The sequence below is a fragment of the Galeopterus variegatus genome, unplaced genomic scaffold (genome assembly GCF_000696425.1).
Source record: "Galeopterus variegatus unplaced genomic scaffold, G_variegatus-3.0.2 Scaffold3185, whole genome shotgun sequence".
NCBI lineage: Eukaryota > Metazoa > Chordata > Mammalia > Dermoptera > Cynocephalidae > Galeopterus > Galeopterus variegatus.
Genome location: NW_007729296.1, coordinates 179100 through 196725, shown reverse-complemented (window position 1 = coordinate 196725; position 17626 = coordinate 179100). Strand labels below are relative to the sequence as shown.

The following is a 17626-nucleotide window of genomic DNA, read 5'->3' as shown; positions in this document are numbered from 1 at the left end:
CGGGAGCGCCACTGCGCTTCCCAAGCGGCGCACTACAGCAGTGCGCCACCGGGCCGGCCCCTTTTCCATGAACTTTTGATGTGCCCTAGTATGTAGACATGGGTGTGGACCAATGGAATATTCACAAAAAAAGCCTAAATCCCCCAGAACACACAAGAACCCTCTCAGCCTTCGCAGGGAGGGCAGCCCACACAACAGACTTGTGTGATGTGCAAGGCACAGTGCTAAATGCGTGAGGACCAGCTACACACAACACCTTATCGACTATGACCTTTCCCCAGCACGCTGTCACTAAGCAGGGGTTCGTGTGACCGTGGGTAATTTAAGGTAAGTCACTAGTTACATTCACTACTTCTGGTCGCAAATTATATTTAGAGAGAATGGGTAATGTGTTCTAAGATGCTTGTTTTGTTTCATGAATAAGAAAAGCCTAAACAAATGAGCTAAATTTTGAAATCTGATCTGTGATGCTGAGAATCTAAAAGTAATACTGAAAATAGATTATACATATATTCAAATATACCAACCTATATGATTTCTCCATCATTTGCATTGTAACATCCATAGCTAAAAATGAGACAAATTAGGCTGCCATTTGTTTTTTCATTTCCTGTTATTTTGATTAATGGAATTATTCCTCCAGCTTAACTATTTTAAAATAACATTTAGAATAACAAGAAATAAACTATTAATCATAGTCTTTAAAGTTTGGCAAGGAATCCAAACAAATCAAAACACCAGATTTCATATTTCAGCAGTCTGGTCTTTTAATTCTCAAAAACAGGGGGTTGCAGGGTGGGTGATTTTTCTTGGTTTCAAAAATTATTTTAATTTGTAATGGTCAACAACATAACAGAAAAAAAACAATTTCTCTGCAACACGAAACAAACCTCCCAGTTTTTCCCAACATGCACGGGACAATAATGCCCATATTTCAGCATATTATTTTTCAAAAAGTGCTCTTTCTAATGACAAATATTGATGATTACTAGAAACTAAACCTTTAATCAGTTGTGTTAAATATGTGACAAAGCATTTTTGAAATGACACTATGAATGAACCCCTCCTCTCGTTTAGAATTTGGTTTGGAATATTAGCTGTCCTTTTGATCAGAACTGTCTTAATCAAAAATACAATAAGCACCAACCAAGGGTGCCGATACTGCCACTGTCTGGAAGACCCAGCCCACAGCTGTGTTGCCCCTCATGAAGGCTTATGTTTCTCTAGTTTGCTTACAATAAATGCAAAAGAATGAGATGCCTAGAAATCAGATACCGGGACCACGCACTATCTACTGGAAAGCCTACTGTTCAACTGAGATCTTTAACTTCTAAGGTTTCCACCCTCCTTTCCACTCTCACTGCCTATCAGAGGAATGGATACATAAAGATACTGGTTTTCCTGACGTTCTCTGGGATCTCATACACTAAGAGCCTGTAACACGGAAGAGACTTAAACAGTACATGTGCAGAAAAAAAGACTGCTAACAAAGACACAGCAAAAGGAAATTACATGATTTTATTTCTACTCGAAGTTCACGGGTGTGCCAATAAGAACCTTTATTCTGACCTAACGATGAATTAAATCAACTTCAGCAGATTTACCTAGACCTCACACCTATTGAACTGTTTCACTGGTATGGTATATTATGATTTGTTACAATGTTCCACTATAGAAAATTCAAATATTAATATGGCAAAGTAAAGACAGTTGTTCTATGGTTGTACAAAAACCAATGATGCCTATCCACCAACAGGAGGTCTTTTGAACAGGGTGTAGCAACTACGTCTATATTGACAATGCTTTTCTCAAACTAATAGTTTTCCTGTATCCTCCCCTTAAGGAACAACTAACAACTAGATTCTTAAACAAAACAAGAGCATATACAAGCACACTGGCAGATTCTGACAAAGCCAGAAGACACCATGCAAAGAAAACAAGCCATTACGCTTAGTTCCACAGCACAATCTACGCACCAGCTTGCCAATGACAGGCATATCTGCACAGGCAAAAATGTGTGTATTCACGTTCACACGTGTTCACCACGTAATACTCTATGTGTCATTTTTCTCTAATTAGAAAAACGATTGCTTATTTTTAGGGTAACTGACAACAGCTAACAATAACTAACTTACTGAATGTGTGCTCTAGGCCAGGCGTGGTGCGTCTTACTATTTAATTTCCACAGCAAGAATACAAAGTGCTGCTATTATCATTATTTTATAGATGAGGAAACTTAGGTTAAATTCTCCGCCTAAGGTGGAGAATTAAAGTTAGAGCCTTCTGTTCAATAACCCAATATCCTAACAATATACATTACTCAGGTCTCTCAGAGTAGAATTAGCTGACCTTAAATAAACTTAAATGTTGATCGTAAATAAACATATTCTCCACCAGGACCTCCCTTCTCCACATTAAACCTGTACAAGTACATTCACCTGCCTATTGGACAACCTACTTGGATCTCCGAAGCATCTCAAACTTTGCTTGAATATAATCTGAAAATAGCTTATCCTGCTCCTCCTTCCAGGCTCAGGGAACAGATCCTCCCCAAAGCCAGCTGCCGTAAGCCAGACCTGAGGCCAACTCAATTCCTTCCCTGTCCTTCCCCCACATCCCATATCCAATCCCTACATTCCATTCCTCCCAAACCTCTCTTGAATCCACCTGCTCTTCTCCAGCCCCACCCAGACTGGAGCCACCTTGTCTCTCACTGGAATTACACCAAGTGCCTCCAGGGGGCATTCAACCATCTGCCGGGAACTACCACAAATCCATTCTCAGTACAGTCCACCCTGATCATCTTTCTAAAGATATAACACTCAAGACGTCATCCCCTGCTCAGGCTCTCCATCACCCTCAGGATGAAGTGCACGTGACTTCTGCCCGACCGCTCTGGCTCTCCTTTCTCCAGCCACACTGACCCCTCCTACGGTTCCTCCAACAGAACATGCTCTTCCACCACTGGGTTTTCCACATGCTGGGCTTCTTTCCGGGAATGTCCACCCCTCCACCCCCAGCGTGGTCTTCTCAAGGCCCTAAGTCTGGGTTATAGGCCCTTGCTGGGCCATAGTCCTACCCCACTCTGCCCTATTTCCCCTAAACTACTCCCTGGACCTTAAGAACCATAGAAGCAGGAAAAATATTTATCTCTTCTCCCCAATATCCTGCACAGACCCTGGCACACTGAATGAGTGAATAAATGATTATTGCAAAACTTAACTTCCAAGTATTGTTTCTGTTAGATAATTTAGCATCTGTTAAATATACCTATAAAAATCCATCAACTTTAAGTGTCACATCAAATAATTTCTACAAGAATACACAGTGCTGTATGATCCAAAAAAAATTCCCTTGATCCACAGCTTCCAAAACCAACAGGAAAATAATCTGATTTAAATATTAACTAGCTAATGTTAGTAAAGCGGGGTAAACATGAAAAAGAACATGGCTGATAAGTATGAGTCTTATTCTAGACATAAACAACTACAGAAAATTGTTCTATAAACCTACAGCATATTAAGTTTAACATTGCAACTGTGACTTGTAAATGATAAGAACTACAAGATAGGAAAGAAGAACTCTGATATTTGAGCCTCTACCTATTATTGGTATATTTTTCAAATATTCTGGCCAAAAAATCTCTATGGGAATTCTAAAAGATAGAGTTCCTAAGTAGGTTAAGGAAAATGGAATTTCCTTAGAGAACCAGAATGTTCACTGACAATTCACAAAAGCTACTTTAATTATAATAAAGGACAAAAAAGTACTATCAGAGGCTGTGATCTCCAATATGGAATTAAACAAACTAACTGCTACAACAAGAGAGGAACACAAATCTAGCCCAGTTCTAATGTCACAGGCCACTGTCATATGAATGAAAAGAAAGCTGACCCTCGCAAATCCTCACATCAAGAGCTAACGCATACATTAGGTCTGAAATCCACGTTAAATTAGACCACAGTACTGAGTTACACACAAATCTAGCCCAGTTCTAATGTCACAGGCCACTGTCATATGAATGAAAGAAAGCTGACCCTCGCAAATCCTCACACCAAGAGCTAACGCATACATTAGGTCTGAAATCCACGTTAAATTAGACCACAGTACTGAGTTACTGTAAATATGAAGCCTTAATAAAAATTAAATAATTTAATTCACATTAAATAATAACTAAATAATGAAATAATTCACATTAAATAAGGCCACAATATTGAGTTACTATAAACTTGAAACTAAGAGGCAAGTTGGTAAAAACTTTGAAATAACAGCATTTTAGTTTACAGCGGCAAAAACAAAATACATATATATCTTTTCTCTGAATCAAGGATGAGTAACAATTATTATAAATTCTCAGCATCACTATAAGGAACGTAGAAATAACTGAGAATATAGTCTCAGTGATTTGCTTTTTGATCTCCTATTTCTCCCTACGACAGAAGCATTTTAAAGACGATGAGGCAGAATTAATATGCGGCAGATAAATTGGTGTCTTCCTGAAAAATCTCACTGAGTTATTCACAGATCGGCCTGGTGCTTCCCGCCCCTGTCAAACACTCTTATCAAAAAGCCAGGACTTTGGTGGATTTAATGGGTCGCCTGTGTAAGTAGGAACACTCTGGATTCACTCCAGTTGTAATCTCAATATGCAATTCTCCAATTATGGCATGACCTTGCTCATTCTCCATCCCATGAACACATCACAGTGACTCTTGTGGCAACGGGGTTTCACTTCTGCTAAAAAGGACAGTGCTACCTATTTCATGTTGAGGTCACTTGTATTTAAAAATCTTTTAATTCAGTATTCAGCAAGATATTATATTTATTTCATAAATTGGAATGGCATGATGAAATAACTGCTTTATATTCTAAAACTACAGGTTTTATTAAAAGAGACAGAAGTCACTTGCTAAAAAACTAATTAATAGCAAAGCATTTTGACAATGATATATGAAGAAAAGTCCTTTAAGAACAAATAGAAATTATAAAAATGCAATAAAACAATAAACAAAATCTCTGATTGGGTAATGCCAGTTCCATGCCCAGCTCAATCACTAACTTGCAGTGGCCCCTGGTGACGCCACTTCATGTCTCATACCTGTTTCCTCTAGTGGAATAAACTGGAATGACTCTCATGTTTCCTTTGAGGAGGTCTCACGAGACCACGATGGTTGCTGAGATTCCCTGCAGCCCACCGTCGTCCTCAGCACCCACCATGAAGCTGACAGATTTGTTCGGGCAGGGCATACTGACTCGATTGGACCACTCAGAAGGGACTTGAGATGTTTAATCTGGGGCAAAGAAGCTCTTTCTTCATTGACAAAAGGGAGAGTTTGCTGTTACAGAATCTTCTGAGGCAACTGGTTAAAGAGCTAGAATGTTATGCAAAGAATGCTTGTGTGGGAACAAGACAACGGGGTGACATTCTCCAGGAGGGACACAAGGGGTGAAGAGCAATAAAAAGCACCTGCTCTCAGCCCAAGACCCTGCGGGAGACCACCTGCAATGGGATGGAGCTTCACTACCTCAGAGCAATTGTCCCAACCCCACAGTCTCACAGGAGGCCTGTCACTTCCTTTGCACATTAAAAGGTTGATGCATGACAGCAGACATCTATGAGAACACACACTATATGCACACGCACACACATATGTTTACAAACTATGGCTGTATCAGTAATGCAGAGAATCAAAGCACACAGCCAGGAAACACCACACTGAACATGAAACATTTCTTATGGAGTAATACAAAAGTAATGTTCTCAAAGGAAGTTAAACTTAATTTATTCTCAAGCAAACTTATGTCCAAAGACATCTTGGAAAAAAGTACAAATTTCTAGTGTTTTAAGTCCCCACCAATCTCCACCAGCTCCTTTGTCCCTACTCCACCAATAGCCAGCTGCATGCACGTAACCTATGTAGTTCATAATGAAGATAACCTTCAATGCACACCGATCACCTATAGATTGCCCTAAGAGTCAAGTGCTGAACAAAAGCAACGTAAAATTATTTACACATCTGGTAGAAAAATACTTTGGGTGCTTTAGTGATGAGCATGGTAGTATACTCTTCCCAGCTACCACATGAAAACCCAGACATTCAATTAATCATAAGACCTACTTGTTTGGGGGCATCTGCGGCGGTGGTGTGAACTTCAGAACCTCGGGGCACCACTGTGGGAACAAGGGGTTTGTTAACAGATGAGCATGCGAGCTTCCTAACAACGTGCACGTGATACGGAGTCCACTGCAGATTAAGCACTTTCACAAAAAAGACACCAATGCCTCGCCTGTGGCCGGGAAATACCAATTTACCGTAACACTTACAGTAAGAGACTGTGAAAATGGCTGCCTGGGGCCGCTGCCCTTTTTAATTCAGACTTTGCTGCTGAAGAAAGCAATCACTGACAACATTAATTATCAGTGTGTGTGCACTGGGAGCCTCCTACACCAAGAGCTAACGCATACATTAGGTCTGAAATCCACGTTAAATTAGACCACAGTACTGAGTTACTGTAAATATGAAGCCTTAATAAAAATTAAATAATTTAATTCACATTAAATAATAACTAAATAATGAAATAATTCACATTAAATAAGGCCACAATATTGAGTTACTATAAACTTGAAACTAAGAGGCAAGTTGGTAAAAACTTTGAAATAACAGCATTTTAGTTTACAGCGGCAAAAACAAAATACATATATATCTTTTCTCTGAATCAAGGATGAGTAACAATTATTATAAATTCTCAGCATCACTATAAGGAACGTAGAAATAACTGAGAATATAGTCTCAGTGATTTGCTTTTTGATCTCCTATTTCTCCCTACGACAGAAGCATTTTAAAGACGATGAGGCAGAATTAATATGCGGCAGATAAATTGGTGTCTTCCTGAAAAATCTCACTCCAAAAGCACAGGCAAAAATAGACAAACAGGACAGCACTGAACTAGGAAAGGTGTGAACTGAGGAAAGGAAGTAGTCAGCAGAGTGAAGAGACAACCTGTGGAACTGGAGAGAATATATGGAAACCATACGAGGGGTTAATATCCAAAAACATAAGGAACTGAGACTTAACCAAGCAATGTGGGTGGAAGCAGCCAGGAGCTGGGCCTGACGCTCCTGAGGGCTGCCCCAGGGATGCTCACGGTCAGTCATTTTGATTATACATATTCAGTATGAAAAAAATTCTACCATTGTCAGCTTCTGTCAAATACCTGACATATCTAACCTTTCAGGAATGTCTTTCTATCCTCTTATTTTGGTCTAGGAAAATCTTCACTTAAAGAGCAATTGTGCTCCCCATTCATTTCTTTATAAACACTACCCAGTTGAGCTACTATGAAAATAATCTCTGACAGTTTATCTTGGTTGTCTGGATTTTCCTAGGTATAATCCTGGACTGCATCCAAACGTAGGTTCTAACTGCACCTACACAAGATACCTACTAATGATAATATCCTCAATGTCATTTGTGTCTGTTGGGAAAATAGAATAATTTAATCAGGCCCCCTTGCCTTAGGTCCTGTTGGGGGTGGTGCGGCACATTCTTTGTAAACAAGTTGTATGTGGGTGGAGCATCTACTGCCTTGGGCGTCTGCCCCACGTGGCCATGCTCTCAAACCTATGGCTCCAAGGACCTTTTGGCTGGCTACCTAGCTCCTAGACCTGCATGTAAGTGTTTTCTGACCCAGTCTGGACAACGGGCTTGAGGGGTCTGTGAGCTCCAGACCCAGCCCTAGCTCTACAGTATCCAACATTCACAACAACCCAAAACTAAGTCATTACCAGTTTTGTCTAAATATGTGAGCTGGCTATTTCCTGTCGAGACTATCGAGAAAAACATGGCACATCCACTCACCTATTCTTAGCTCCTTGAATTAAGCATGCAGCAGAGTGTGCACGCACACAGTTTTCCCATGCACTTTACCATGTAACTTTTTCTTTATTTCTTAAAGAAAGGATGCTTGCCCTTTACGGTCAATAATACTGTGCCCAAGCTACTCCAAAATTCTAAGCTGATCAAAAGGTTATAAACTTCATCTGAATTGAAGACTACCTGGTGAGCAAGTGGCTCGAATACCCTGACCTCGGCACTCAGCTCTGCAGGGAAAGTGCACCTGTAAGTGAAGGAGAAAGGCCTGGGGATCCTCAGAGGGGCACGCACAGTCCCTCAGCATTCCACTTTATTATCCTGTAACACACCACCTCTACGGGAAAGGCAGATTTAAAAGATTCTAAATTGCTCAGGGAAGCACAAACCTTTCTTCGTCCTGACATTAAAGCTGCAGGGAAAGTGCACCTGTAAGTGAAGGAGAAAGGCCTGGGGATCTTCAGAGGGGCACGCACAGTCCCTCAGCATTCCACTTTATTATCCTGTAACACACCACCTCTAGGGGAAAGGGAGATTTAAAAGATTCTAAATTGCTCAGGGAAGCACAAACCTTTCTTCGTCCTGACATTAAAGCATCCTTGGCATAAATTATTTTTTAAAGTCCCAGTAAGAACAATTTTACTAGAATTATCTTATTCTATTATCTTCAATTTTTTATTCTAAAATCCACATAATCATGTAATACAGGCCGGCCTCAAAGTCTGGAAACCCAGATAATTATGTTATTACTATTGTATCAATAAACCATTTATGTTATATTCAGATATGTTCCCAAATTTGGGAGTCACACTGTAGAATGATTACAGAAAATGCAGCCGCTTTTATTCTTGAAGAGTTCTTCTATGAGCCTCTAAGAGGGAGTGATGGCCACTTCCTCTCTCTTTTGGTAAGGTTTCTAGACTATTCATTTCAACAGACATTCATCTAAACACGTGTGGAGGGCAAGTCTCTGAGAAGTATCTTTCTTAACTTCCAAATATAACTTGATGTCTTAGCAGCCCCGAATAGCAATAGTCTCTGTATAAATAGAATACACCCACTGAAAAATCACAGCATTGCAGCTCCAGCACCCACGATGACTGCAGGCACACAGCAGATGACTTACTATTCTTTTAGACGATTCTCCTCTGCATATTTCTACTTCCCCTAACAACGAGATGATGCTCGGCAATATGTGTATAAAGAAGTTATGATCTTTACATCCACAGATGACACCCAACTGGAAGATACAGAGCAAACATATCAAATGACAGAATGAAAACCCAAAAAGGATGACACACTCGTATAATAAGACAAGTCAGAAAGATTAATTTGACCAGGGATGACTGAAATAAAATTCTAGAGTCATGACTCAAGAAGCAGCTATACACAAACAGAACGAAGGAGAACGTCTGAGCAGAAACAAGTGGAGAAACCAACCCTAGACAGTTTAGTTACTGGTGTGTTCAGTAACATGCCATTCATGCAATTCTTTTGGGCAGCACTTATTTCCTAGGCTGCAATAACAGGAGTAGAGTCTCCATAACAGGAAACATCAATATTCTGTTCACCTCTGAAATAGTCAGACCACGCCAAGCCTGCTGGACTTCCTCCCCGTGACAACACTCGAACGGCATCATAAACAAACATTCCAATAGGGAGAAAGGAAACCTCGAGGGCCCCGGAGATCAGGTAGAGAACTGGTGAAGAACAGGGAGGCCTGATGCAGCAAAGGCAAGAAAGCATGTTTGAAGATTTAAAGGACTGTCACACAGAAGCACTCTCGGCTTGTTCTGAACGGCCCCAAAGTAGAGCTTGGTAACCAAGGGAACTGCCCCAGAGCTCCAGGCTGCCTGGAAGGTGCTGGTCCTGCCTCACTGGGGACACGTCTCACACATGCTGACCAAAGGGCCTGGACACGCTGATCTTAAGTTCTCTGAATGCAGGAAGCCAGGATTCTAAAACTGCACTTATTCACAATTGTATTTTAATACCAAAAAGTTTAACGCACTTCCCTTGAAAACCCAAATTAGAGAGAACTTAAAAACCATAAATATTCTGCCTTGTACCTAACTATATTTCAGTGTGTACATTAGAAGAATAAATAATCCAAGAAGAGAACATATGCTTTATGGACTACTTAGTATTTTTCACATTTGAAAGATAAATATTAACCTCTGTCCTTAAAAAAAAAAAAGTCCATAGAACCATTAAAAAATTTTTGTTAAGAAAAAGAAAAACATTTCAGGCTATTTTGTATTTCACATTCCATCATTTGAAATTCTCAAAACCGTAACTTAAAATTCACTTCTACTTCCTTGGCAAAAACAACAGGAACAACACAGACCCACAAGTCAGCACAGAAGGCCTTGTAAAGAGGGGCTGCCACTTAGCAGGTGTAAACTGGCAGGTTTAGAATGATACAGTTCATGCAGGCCATTAGTGAATAATTAAGTTACAGGTCCGGTTAACTGAATGGAAGTCATGAAAACACGGAGCAGAGTCCTGCTCACTCCACTGGGCTGCAGTTGGAAGCACGATGGCACAGCAGGGCCAGGGCTACCAAGAAGCCCAGCACCCACAGCCATACGATGCCACCTCTCATGCCTGTCTCCAAGTTCTCTGCTTTAGATTCAGAGAAAACACACATGTAAAGAACAGAGGTTTGCATCACATCCAAAAGGCCAAGCAACATTTATAATCCACTCACTAGCAAATGATCTGCACGATTCGGACTGACAGAACTCACTGCATTTAATTAAAAAGTGAAAAGGTCAAGCTACGTGGTAGCTGTGTGTCCCTTCACACCAGGTTCCACCATAAGCCTGAGCACTCTCACTGGGCACGGCAGGGGCGCTGCTCTCCTCTGATGCCTGGCACAAGCACCCCCATGGCCTTCAGACATCCAGGCCTCAGGCTTATCTGAAAAAGTTCACAAGGGCTCACTCTGCCCTCTAAAACAGGAACATCACGAGGACAGCCCAAGTAAAGACGTCACTGGCAAAATCTGTGAGAATGCAGAACACCTGCGATTTCTGCTGGAAAAAATCTCAAGAGGAAGCATCCTTCCAGGGTTAGCATAAGCCGAGGGCCCTCCTCATGCCAGGCTGGATTCGGGCGGGCTCCAAACCCAGGACAGCCACAGTAAACTACGACCTCGGCAGGTGACACCCGTGACCCCCGACCCCCCCGGCGCCCATGTCCACGGGACGTTGTCACACGGTGGGTTTGGGTACCTCTCTGCTGGTGTGACTTCCCCCAAACCCTGAACCTTGTCCCCCAACAGAGCTTCCAACTGCCTGGAGTTTGAGGTACCAGATCCCAAAGGCCATTTCCGATGGGAACCTACTTGAAGAAAGTTCTGTTCGTAAAAGTTAGGACCACCCAGCTAATGAACTGAGAGCCAGCTCCACGGGGAGTTTTGCGTTTGTTTTGTTTTTTAACAAGACTTAGAATTCCCAGTGTTCTGGACATTAAGTGAGAGTGCCCTTCGATTTATACTCGAGAATGAGGGCCTCGTGCCCAGTGAGGCAGGAGGAAAACTACCAGCAATTATTATTATTACCATTAGGTATCAACACTGAGATAGTGGAAAGCAGGAAGACGACCATTCCAAGGTGTGTTTTTGCCAAGAGTTTTAGCACAACTCCGTTCTCTGAACTTTATATGGTGCATTTATCCTCTGCAAGGTGACTTCCGGTCAAGATGGCAGAATCGATGGTCTCCAGTGTCACCTTCTCCCACAAATCTACCAATTTACAACTATAAAAAAGCAATGATAGCCAAGCTGATACCACTAGAGCCCAGGGGAAGAGGAGGAGAGACCTACGGAGTGCATGGAGGTGGGAGAAGCCATGATGAGAAAAAGAAAGAACCACTCTGACAGTTTCAAGCCCTGGCCACATCCAGGCTGGAGCTGCTGAGCGCATGGAACAGGAGCTGGCAAAAGCCACAACTGTGTCCTTCGGATGAAGTTGCTTGGAGGTGTCAGGGGAGAAGAGGGTCTTGGTGGCCCCCAGGCCAGCAAGACCTGTAACAGGGTTCCCGTGGGCCCATATAGGAGCAAGGAGCCACAGCAATTGAAAAAAGGAGCCACTCAGAGTGTAGTGAGTCATCACAAGGGACCAGTGTATGGCCCATCCCATGGGAAGTGTTTGGAGCACGGGCAGTGGGGGAGATGGGCCCACTGGGAGAACACTGGGGCATAGCAAGGACAGATGATCTGCCCCCCAATCAGTGTAGGACCACTCAGAGGAGACGGGTCAGGAATACAGAATGGCATGGGGTGCAGTTTGATGAAAAGACTCAGGCCCAGACCAGAGTTTCTAAACAACCCAGGTGCACTGGATCTCTCAAGAGCCAGAAGTACCTATAAAAGTCAACCATTAAAACTTGCACAAAAAGCCTTCCCTAGGGAATCGACAGCAAAGCAGCAATTTAGCTCAACCACAGAGCTCAAGTACTGGTCCCCACAGGAAGTTCCCCCACTTTAGAAGTAAGTAAAGGACAACGAATTAGTTCCAGTGCAGAGTTTAAATGGTGGCAACAGCAAATAATCCAACACGGAACTGAAAGAAGAAACAAAGTACCCACAACCAGAGACAAAGTTTGATATTAACTAATAAAAGTCTCATTTCACCAAAGAACACCTATCCTCTGCAAAACTTTGCTTACTAATACTGGAGAACTGATCAAGTATTTTTTTTTTCTTTTTGTCCTTTTTTGAGACTGGCCGCACCGTGCTCAGCCAGTGAGCGCTGTGAGCACACCGCTCATCCCTATATAGGATCCGAACCCGCGGCGGGAGCGCTGCTGCGCTCCCAGCGCCACACTCTCCTGAGTGTGCCACGGGCTTGGCCCCAAAGTATTTTTTTTTTAATTATATATGTATAAAGATAAAACTTAAAATAATCACTTCCAATGAACATTCTTGTCTTTTGAGAGACAAGGACAATGAGTATCTACTGACTCTTTGTTTAAAATGACAAAAAAAAGGTGAAGTACAATCAAGTCTGCCTGCTCCTGTCAGATTCCTGCATGCAGGAGATGTGACTGTGCTTCCAGAATGACACTTCAGGGCTCTCTGCACCCCTCCTGGGCCATGGGTTCAGCCGGCCCTGGCAGGGCACAATTCCAGGGCCCGGGAGAGCTGCCACACCTACTGCACTCCTCAGCTGGTTGGGACAAGGTGGCCATGAGACAGAGCCGCCCACACTTGGCCCTCAGGGACCCTCAGCTGGCAGGTGGGTGGCACCATGGCCTTCCAGGGGAGGCTGCTGAGGTCCACAGACTTGTGGCCGGGGAAGGAGGGAGCCCCACGTCTTACCTCTGTGCTCCAGCCCAGGGCCACTGACGCCCCAGCCCTGGTAGAGAGTGGCAAAGTCCTTTGGAATGTATGTCTTGAAGATGTCGAGGATGTCCAAGCGCTTCTCGTGCCCCTCGGCTGCCGGCTCCTGCTTGATGGAGTGCAGGACAGGGGGCGCCCCAGCTGCACCCGGCTGGGCCTGCAAGGCTGTGTCCCCTCGGGGACCCGCAGCACAGGCAGCGAGCGTCCTCAGCTCCTGGGCCGCTTTCGAGGGGGGCTCGCGAGGAGGGAGAGGAGGGCCCCCTTCGCCTTTCACGGGAGGCTGACCCTGAGGCTGAGCGCTGATTTTGGCTTTCAAGGAGTCCGGGGCACTGTGCTTATTGGGGGGGGCAAAGCCAGCCCCTGCTGGGGGGACCCCATACTTCTCCACGGGCTTGCTATTGGCAGAGGGATGGGCGCCTGCTCGCGTTATGACAGTGGGAGTGGGGGTGGCACTTCTGCTGAAGCCCCCGCCACCCCCAGGGGTGGGCGGGGGTTTGGAGCTGGCCTCCAGCTTGGGTTTCGGCGCATGCCCCTGAGTCGTGGCCCCGCACTGCTCCTGGCCGTGGCTGGGCTTGGCCTGCCGGTACCCATCTGGGCCGGCTGCCCACAGTGCACAGGGCCCCCCGGAATGGCTCTCCTTATTCTTAGGCATGCTAGCGGCTTTCGTGGTCACTCCCAGGGGGGAAGGGCTGCTCTTGGGTCCTGGTGCCCCACCTGGCACCTGAGTGCGAGTGAATCGAGCCAGGAGCAGAGGCTGGCATTCCTTGCCTCCAAGGGCAGGTGGGGGACCCGTGCGTCCACTCCGAGCCAGGAACACCAAGTTGTTTCTTATGCTTTTGTAACCGTTGGGCTGAATCCACTGGGGAGCCGTGGTGCTGCAGCTGACCCTGTGCCAGACGCGCTTGTGCATCCACAAGACCTCAGGGTAGTAAGTCTTGTGGTTACAGTAAGGACACGGGTGAATGACCAGAGCGGCTTGCAGGGAGGAGGCCACTTCCTTATTGCTGAGGTCATCCCGAGTCGACCGCGCACTTAAGTCCAGCGGGATCAGGTCTGGGGCCAGCGCCTTTTTTCCTCCCCCAGAATGCTCTTTATTGTGCAAATCGGACAGCTTTTCTCTAGGGTGACTGGCCTGGCTCTCCAAGGAGAGCTGCGAGTCTGCCCCTTCCGTACTTGAGGGGAAATCCACAGCGTCCCCAGAACCCAGCACCTCCTGCTTGGGGTGAAATGCTGGCATCTTTAAGTCGACAGAAAATCTGTGTTGTTCTGGTCTTCTGGAAGTCTCTCTGCTATTGTTTTCAAGTATGGACACAGAAGTTGCGATACCTGCTTTGGACTCGTTGGTGTCTTTTTCTGATGGGTTATTTCCAAGTTTGTGACTTTGGTCTCCGTTAGAGAGCACAGTTGGTACCACCTCTTCAGAAAAGCAGCAGCGGCGTGGCTTTCCCCCTGGAGGAGCAAAATGTAAAACGGAAGTTACCATTTCTTATCAGAACAGGACCAGACACAGGAAGTCTAACAGTTACAGGGCAGCATCTCGGGCTAGAACACGGTCCTCAGAGCAAGAGGACAAGTCCTGAGTCCGGCCAGCTCTCCGTGAGCCTGTCGGGAGCTAACCAAACAAAAGAGAAATGACACTGTGTTGAGCAGGGCTTCTTCTCCCTGTGGATCAGCATCTCGGGCTAGAACACGGTCCTCAGAGCAAGAGGACAAGTCCTGAGTCCGGCCAGCTCTCCGTGAGCCTGTCAGGAGCTAACCAAACAAAAGAGAAATGACACTGTGTTGAGCAGGGCTTCTTCTCCCTGTGGATTAACATGACTTAAATGACTGTAGTGAAAAATAAAACATCTGGGTATCTAGTCACATGTAACTACATAGTTCCTAATTAAGAGGGTGACTCGTTCTATTAAAACTCAGGAAAATAACTTCACTGTATGTAACAGGATGAGGACTTTCATTCACTCCCCATTCAAGTCTCTTGTGGGATCTTGTATCTTCACCATCACCTCTGATCACTTTAGGGTAAGAAAACCAGAGAGGTTAGACGTAGCTCCTGCTCACAGGGAGGCAGGACTGGAAAACAGCTCACTCTGTCCAGAAGATCCCAGCGTCTGCGTCAGAAACCGCCGGGCTCGAGCAGCTTCAGCCTAATCCAGAAAGGCACCTTGTGAACATCTCTGGTGAGATCTAACTATCCAGTCCAAATCCTTGATGCCAAAAGTTTCTTTTAGACACCTGTGGGCTAAGTCATCTTAGAAGCAGGTCATCTCCGGGGCCGGCCCGGTGGCGCACTGCTACAGTGCGCCGCTTGGGAGTGCGGAGGCGCTCCCGCCGAGGGTTCAGATCCCACATACAGACCAGTTCCCGATCGCGGGCTGAGCGTGGTGTGGTAGCATCACCGAGGGTTGCGATCCTGTTGCCGGTCCCAGTCTGGTCCGGGCGCGACACTGAGGGTTGCGATCCATTGCCGGACATGAAAAAAGACAAAAAGGAAAAAAAAAAAAAGAAGCAGGTCATCTCCTACCACCCACTGTGGGTCGGTAGAGAGAAACCAAGCACACCCTGGGTGCAACCTGAGCTCTGAGCATGAAGGCCAGGCCTGTGAGGAGTTTTGTGTCTGAACCATGCCTGGAATGAATTCTCCACTATGCTGGGGTTGCTCTGGTCCGAACCCTCCCACCTTACCTAAGGAACGCCACATGACAGGGGAAACTGCCAAGCTGTGAGCTGGGCTCTGAGGTTTCAAACCTTCTCCAAAGTCAGATGAGACTACACTATAAGTGGACACAGCATAATTTAGCAAAAATTGTTTAAAGTCTGCATTTATGGCCTTGGCTTTATTTACATCTAGAAATCAAAAGTTAGGTATACAGATGTTTCCAGGTATCAAAAAACTTTCCAAATTATAAAATGTAGGATCCTTTTATCAGCAAGCCCTTGGTGGTCTTTTATCTTACAGCCTGTCACAGTGGGGGAAGACTAAAATGTTAGATGTCCACCTAGGAGAATGCCCCATGTTACTGGTTTTTAAATAAGAGTTTTAGAGAGTTTAACATTCAGGGGAATTATAGGTATCTGATTACTCAGAATGTTCTTCTAAAATTTTCTAACTATATTTTTGGAGACAGGACTAGAAATTCCATCAAATTGGTAAAAAATCTATCCAAAGTGTTCTCCACCACAGCGGGAGAACACCCGTCACAGATCACACTTGCCGGAGATTTGAGGTGCACAGTAACCAATGCTCATTTTCAGTCAGTGGACCGATAACGAGCCCCATGCGTATATATGCAATTTTAAGGGATTACATCCACATAAGAATGGTACGAGCATGTGGTGATCAGCAGCGTTGGTGAGAGGTGATAAATGGGGAAGGAACTCACTGACACCAGTCGGCTCCGAAAGTTGACGGTGCATAAAGTCAGGTGCACTGGTCCTTCGCATGGGGACACTGCCAGTACTCAGAAAACACACTGGGTAGCCCTAGAAAGTGTACTTAACCTGGAATTAAATATAGGGGAAAGTCTCAGCCTTTGTTTAATTCACGTTAAATTCATTTATAAATATTCAAAGAGTAACATCTGGGGATGAAGTGGCAGTCTAGCTTTTCCTTTATTAAAGGAATAAGGATTTATGAAAACACACACCAAAGACTACTAGTCAAATTCTTAAGATGAAACAAGCAGGCTGTGTAATCTGACCCTGCACATCTGTGGGGTTTTCAAACATAACTGTCAAAGCCCCCAAATTTTATGTTCCCAAAAAGGATCATAAAATATCACAATAGAACTTCCAGTACCTCTGACCAAGACACTTAGTAATAAATTAAAAGCAAATCATATAACCCTGAGTTATCAAAGTCATCGGTGGGGAATAAACAGACCAAAAGCCTCAAAGGACTATCCAAACACCAGACAGACATCCCGTCCATCGGGGACGAAAGACAGACACAATCACGTGATCTCCACTGGGGAAACTGGTGATAAGAAAAAACACTGAAACATTTTCCAAGAATCTGCTGACTTTAGGGAGACCATTAAGAATGGGGAATGTGGATAATTCAAGAGATGCGAGTTAACACCAGGGCAACGCAGTCCTCACCCAGGAGGGACCAGGTGCTTCCTCAACCCAGGAGACAATGGTGACCCTCCCCCGGACCCCTTTTCTAGCTGGGAGTTCTTCAGTTACAGGATCTGGTCCAGTCAGACACAGGAGGCAGTCTACGACAATTCTCAACTGGACCTCTGTGCACAGAGGGGCACGAGCCCATGTACTCCCTCCCGGCATTAATAATCAGGAAGCCACAAAGCAAATGGGCTTGCTTGCTCTCTGTCTCTGGGCTCGTCAGCCCACTGCCGCTGGAAGGAGCCTTCCTAGGGCCTTCAATCAGTGGAATAAACTACTGCCA

At 44.6% G+C, this 17626-nt stretch overlaps 1 protein-coding gene across 1 annotated transcript in view; it reads right to left on the bottom strand.

Annotated features, from left to right (window-relative positions):
• Positions 1–17626, bottom strand: part of ZNF516 (zinc finger protein 516) — a 67504-nt gene that overhangs the window by 3422 nt on the left and 46456 nt on the right. Inside the window, exon 3 of the mRNA XM_008584240.1 lies at positions 13198–14667. Coding sequence (XP_008582462.1) covers positions 13198–14667 — 1470 coding nt within the window. The remainder of the gene's footprint in view (positions 1–13197; positions 14668–17626) is intronic.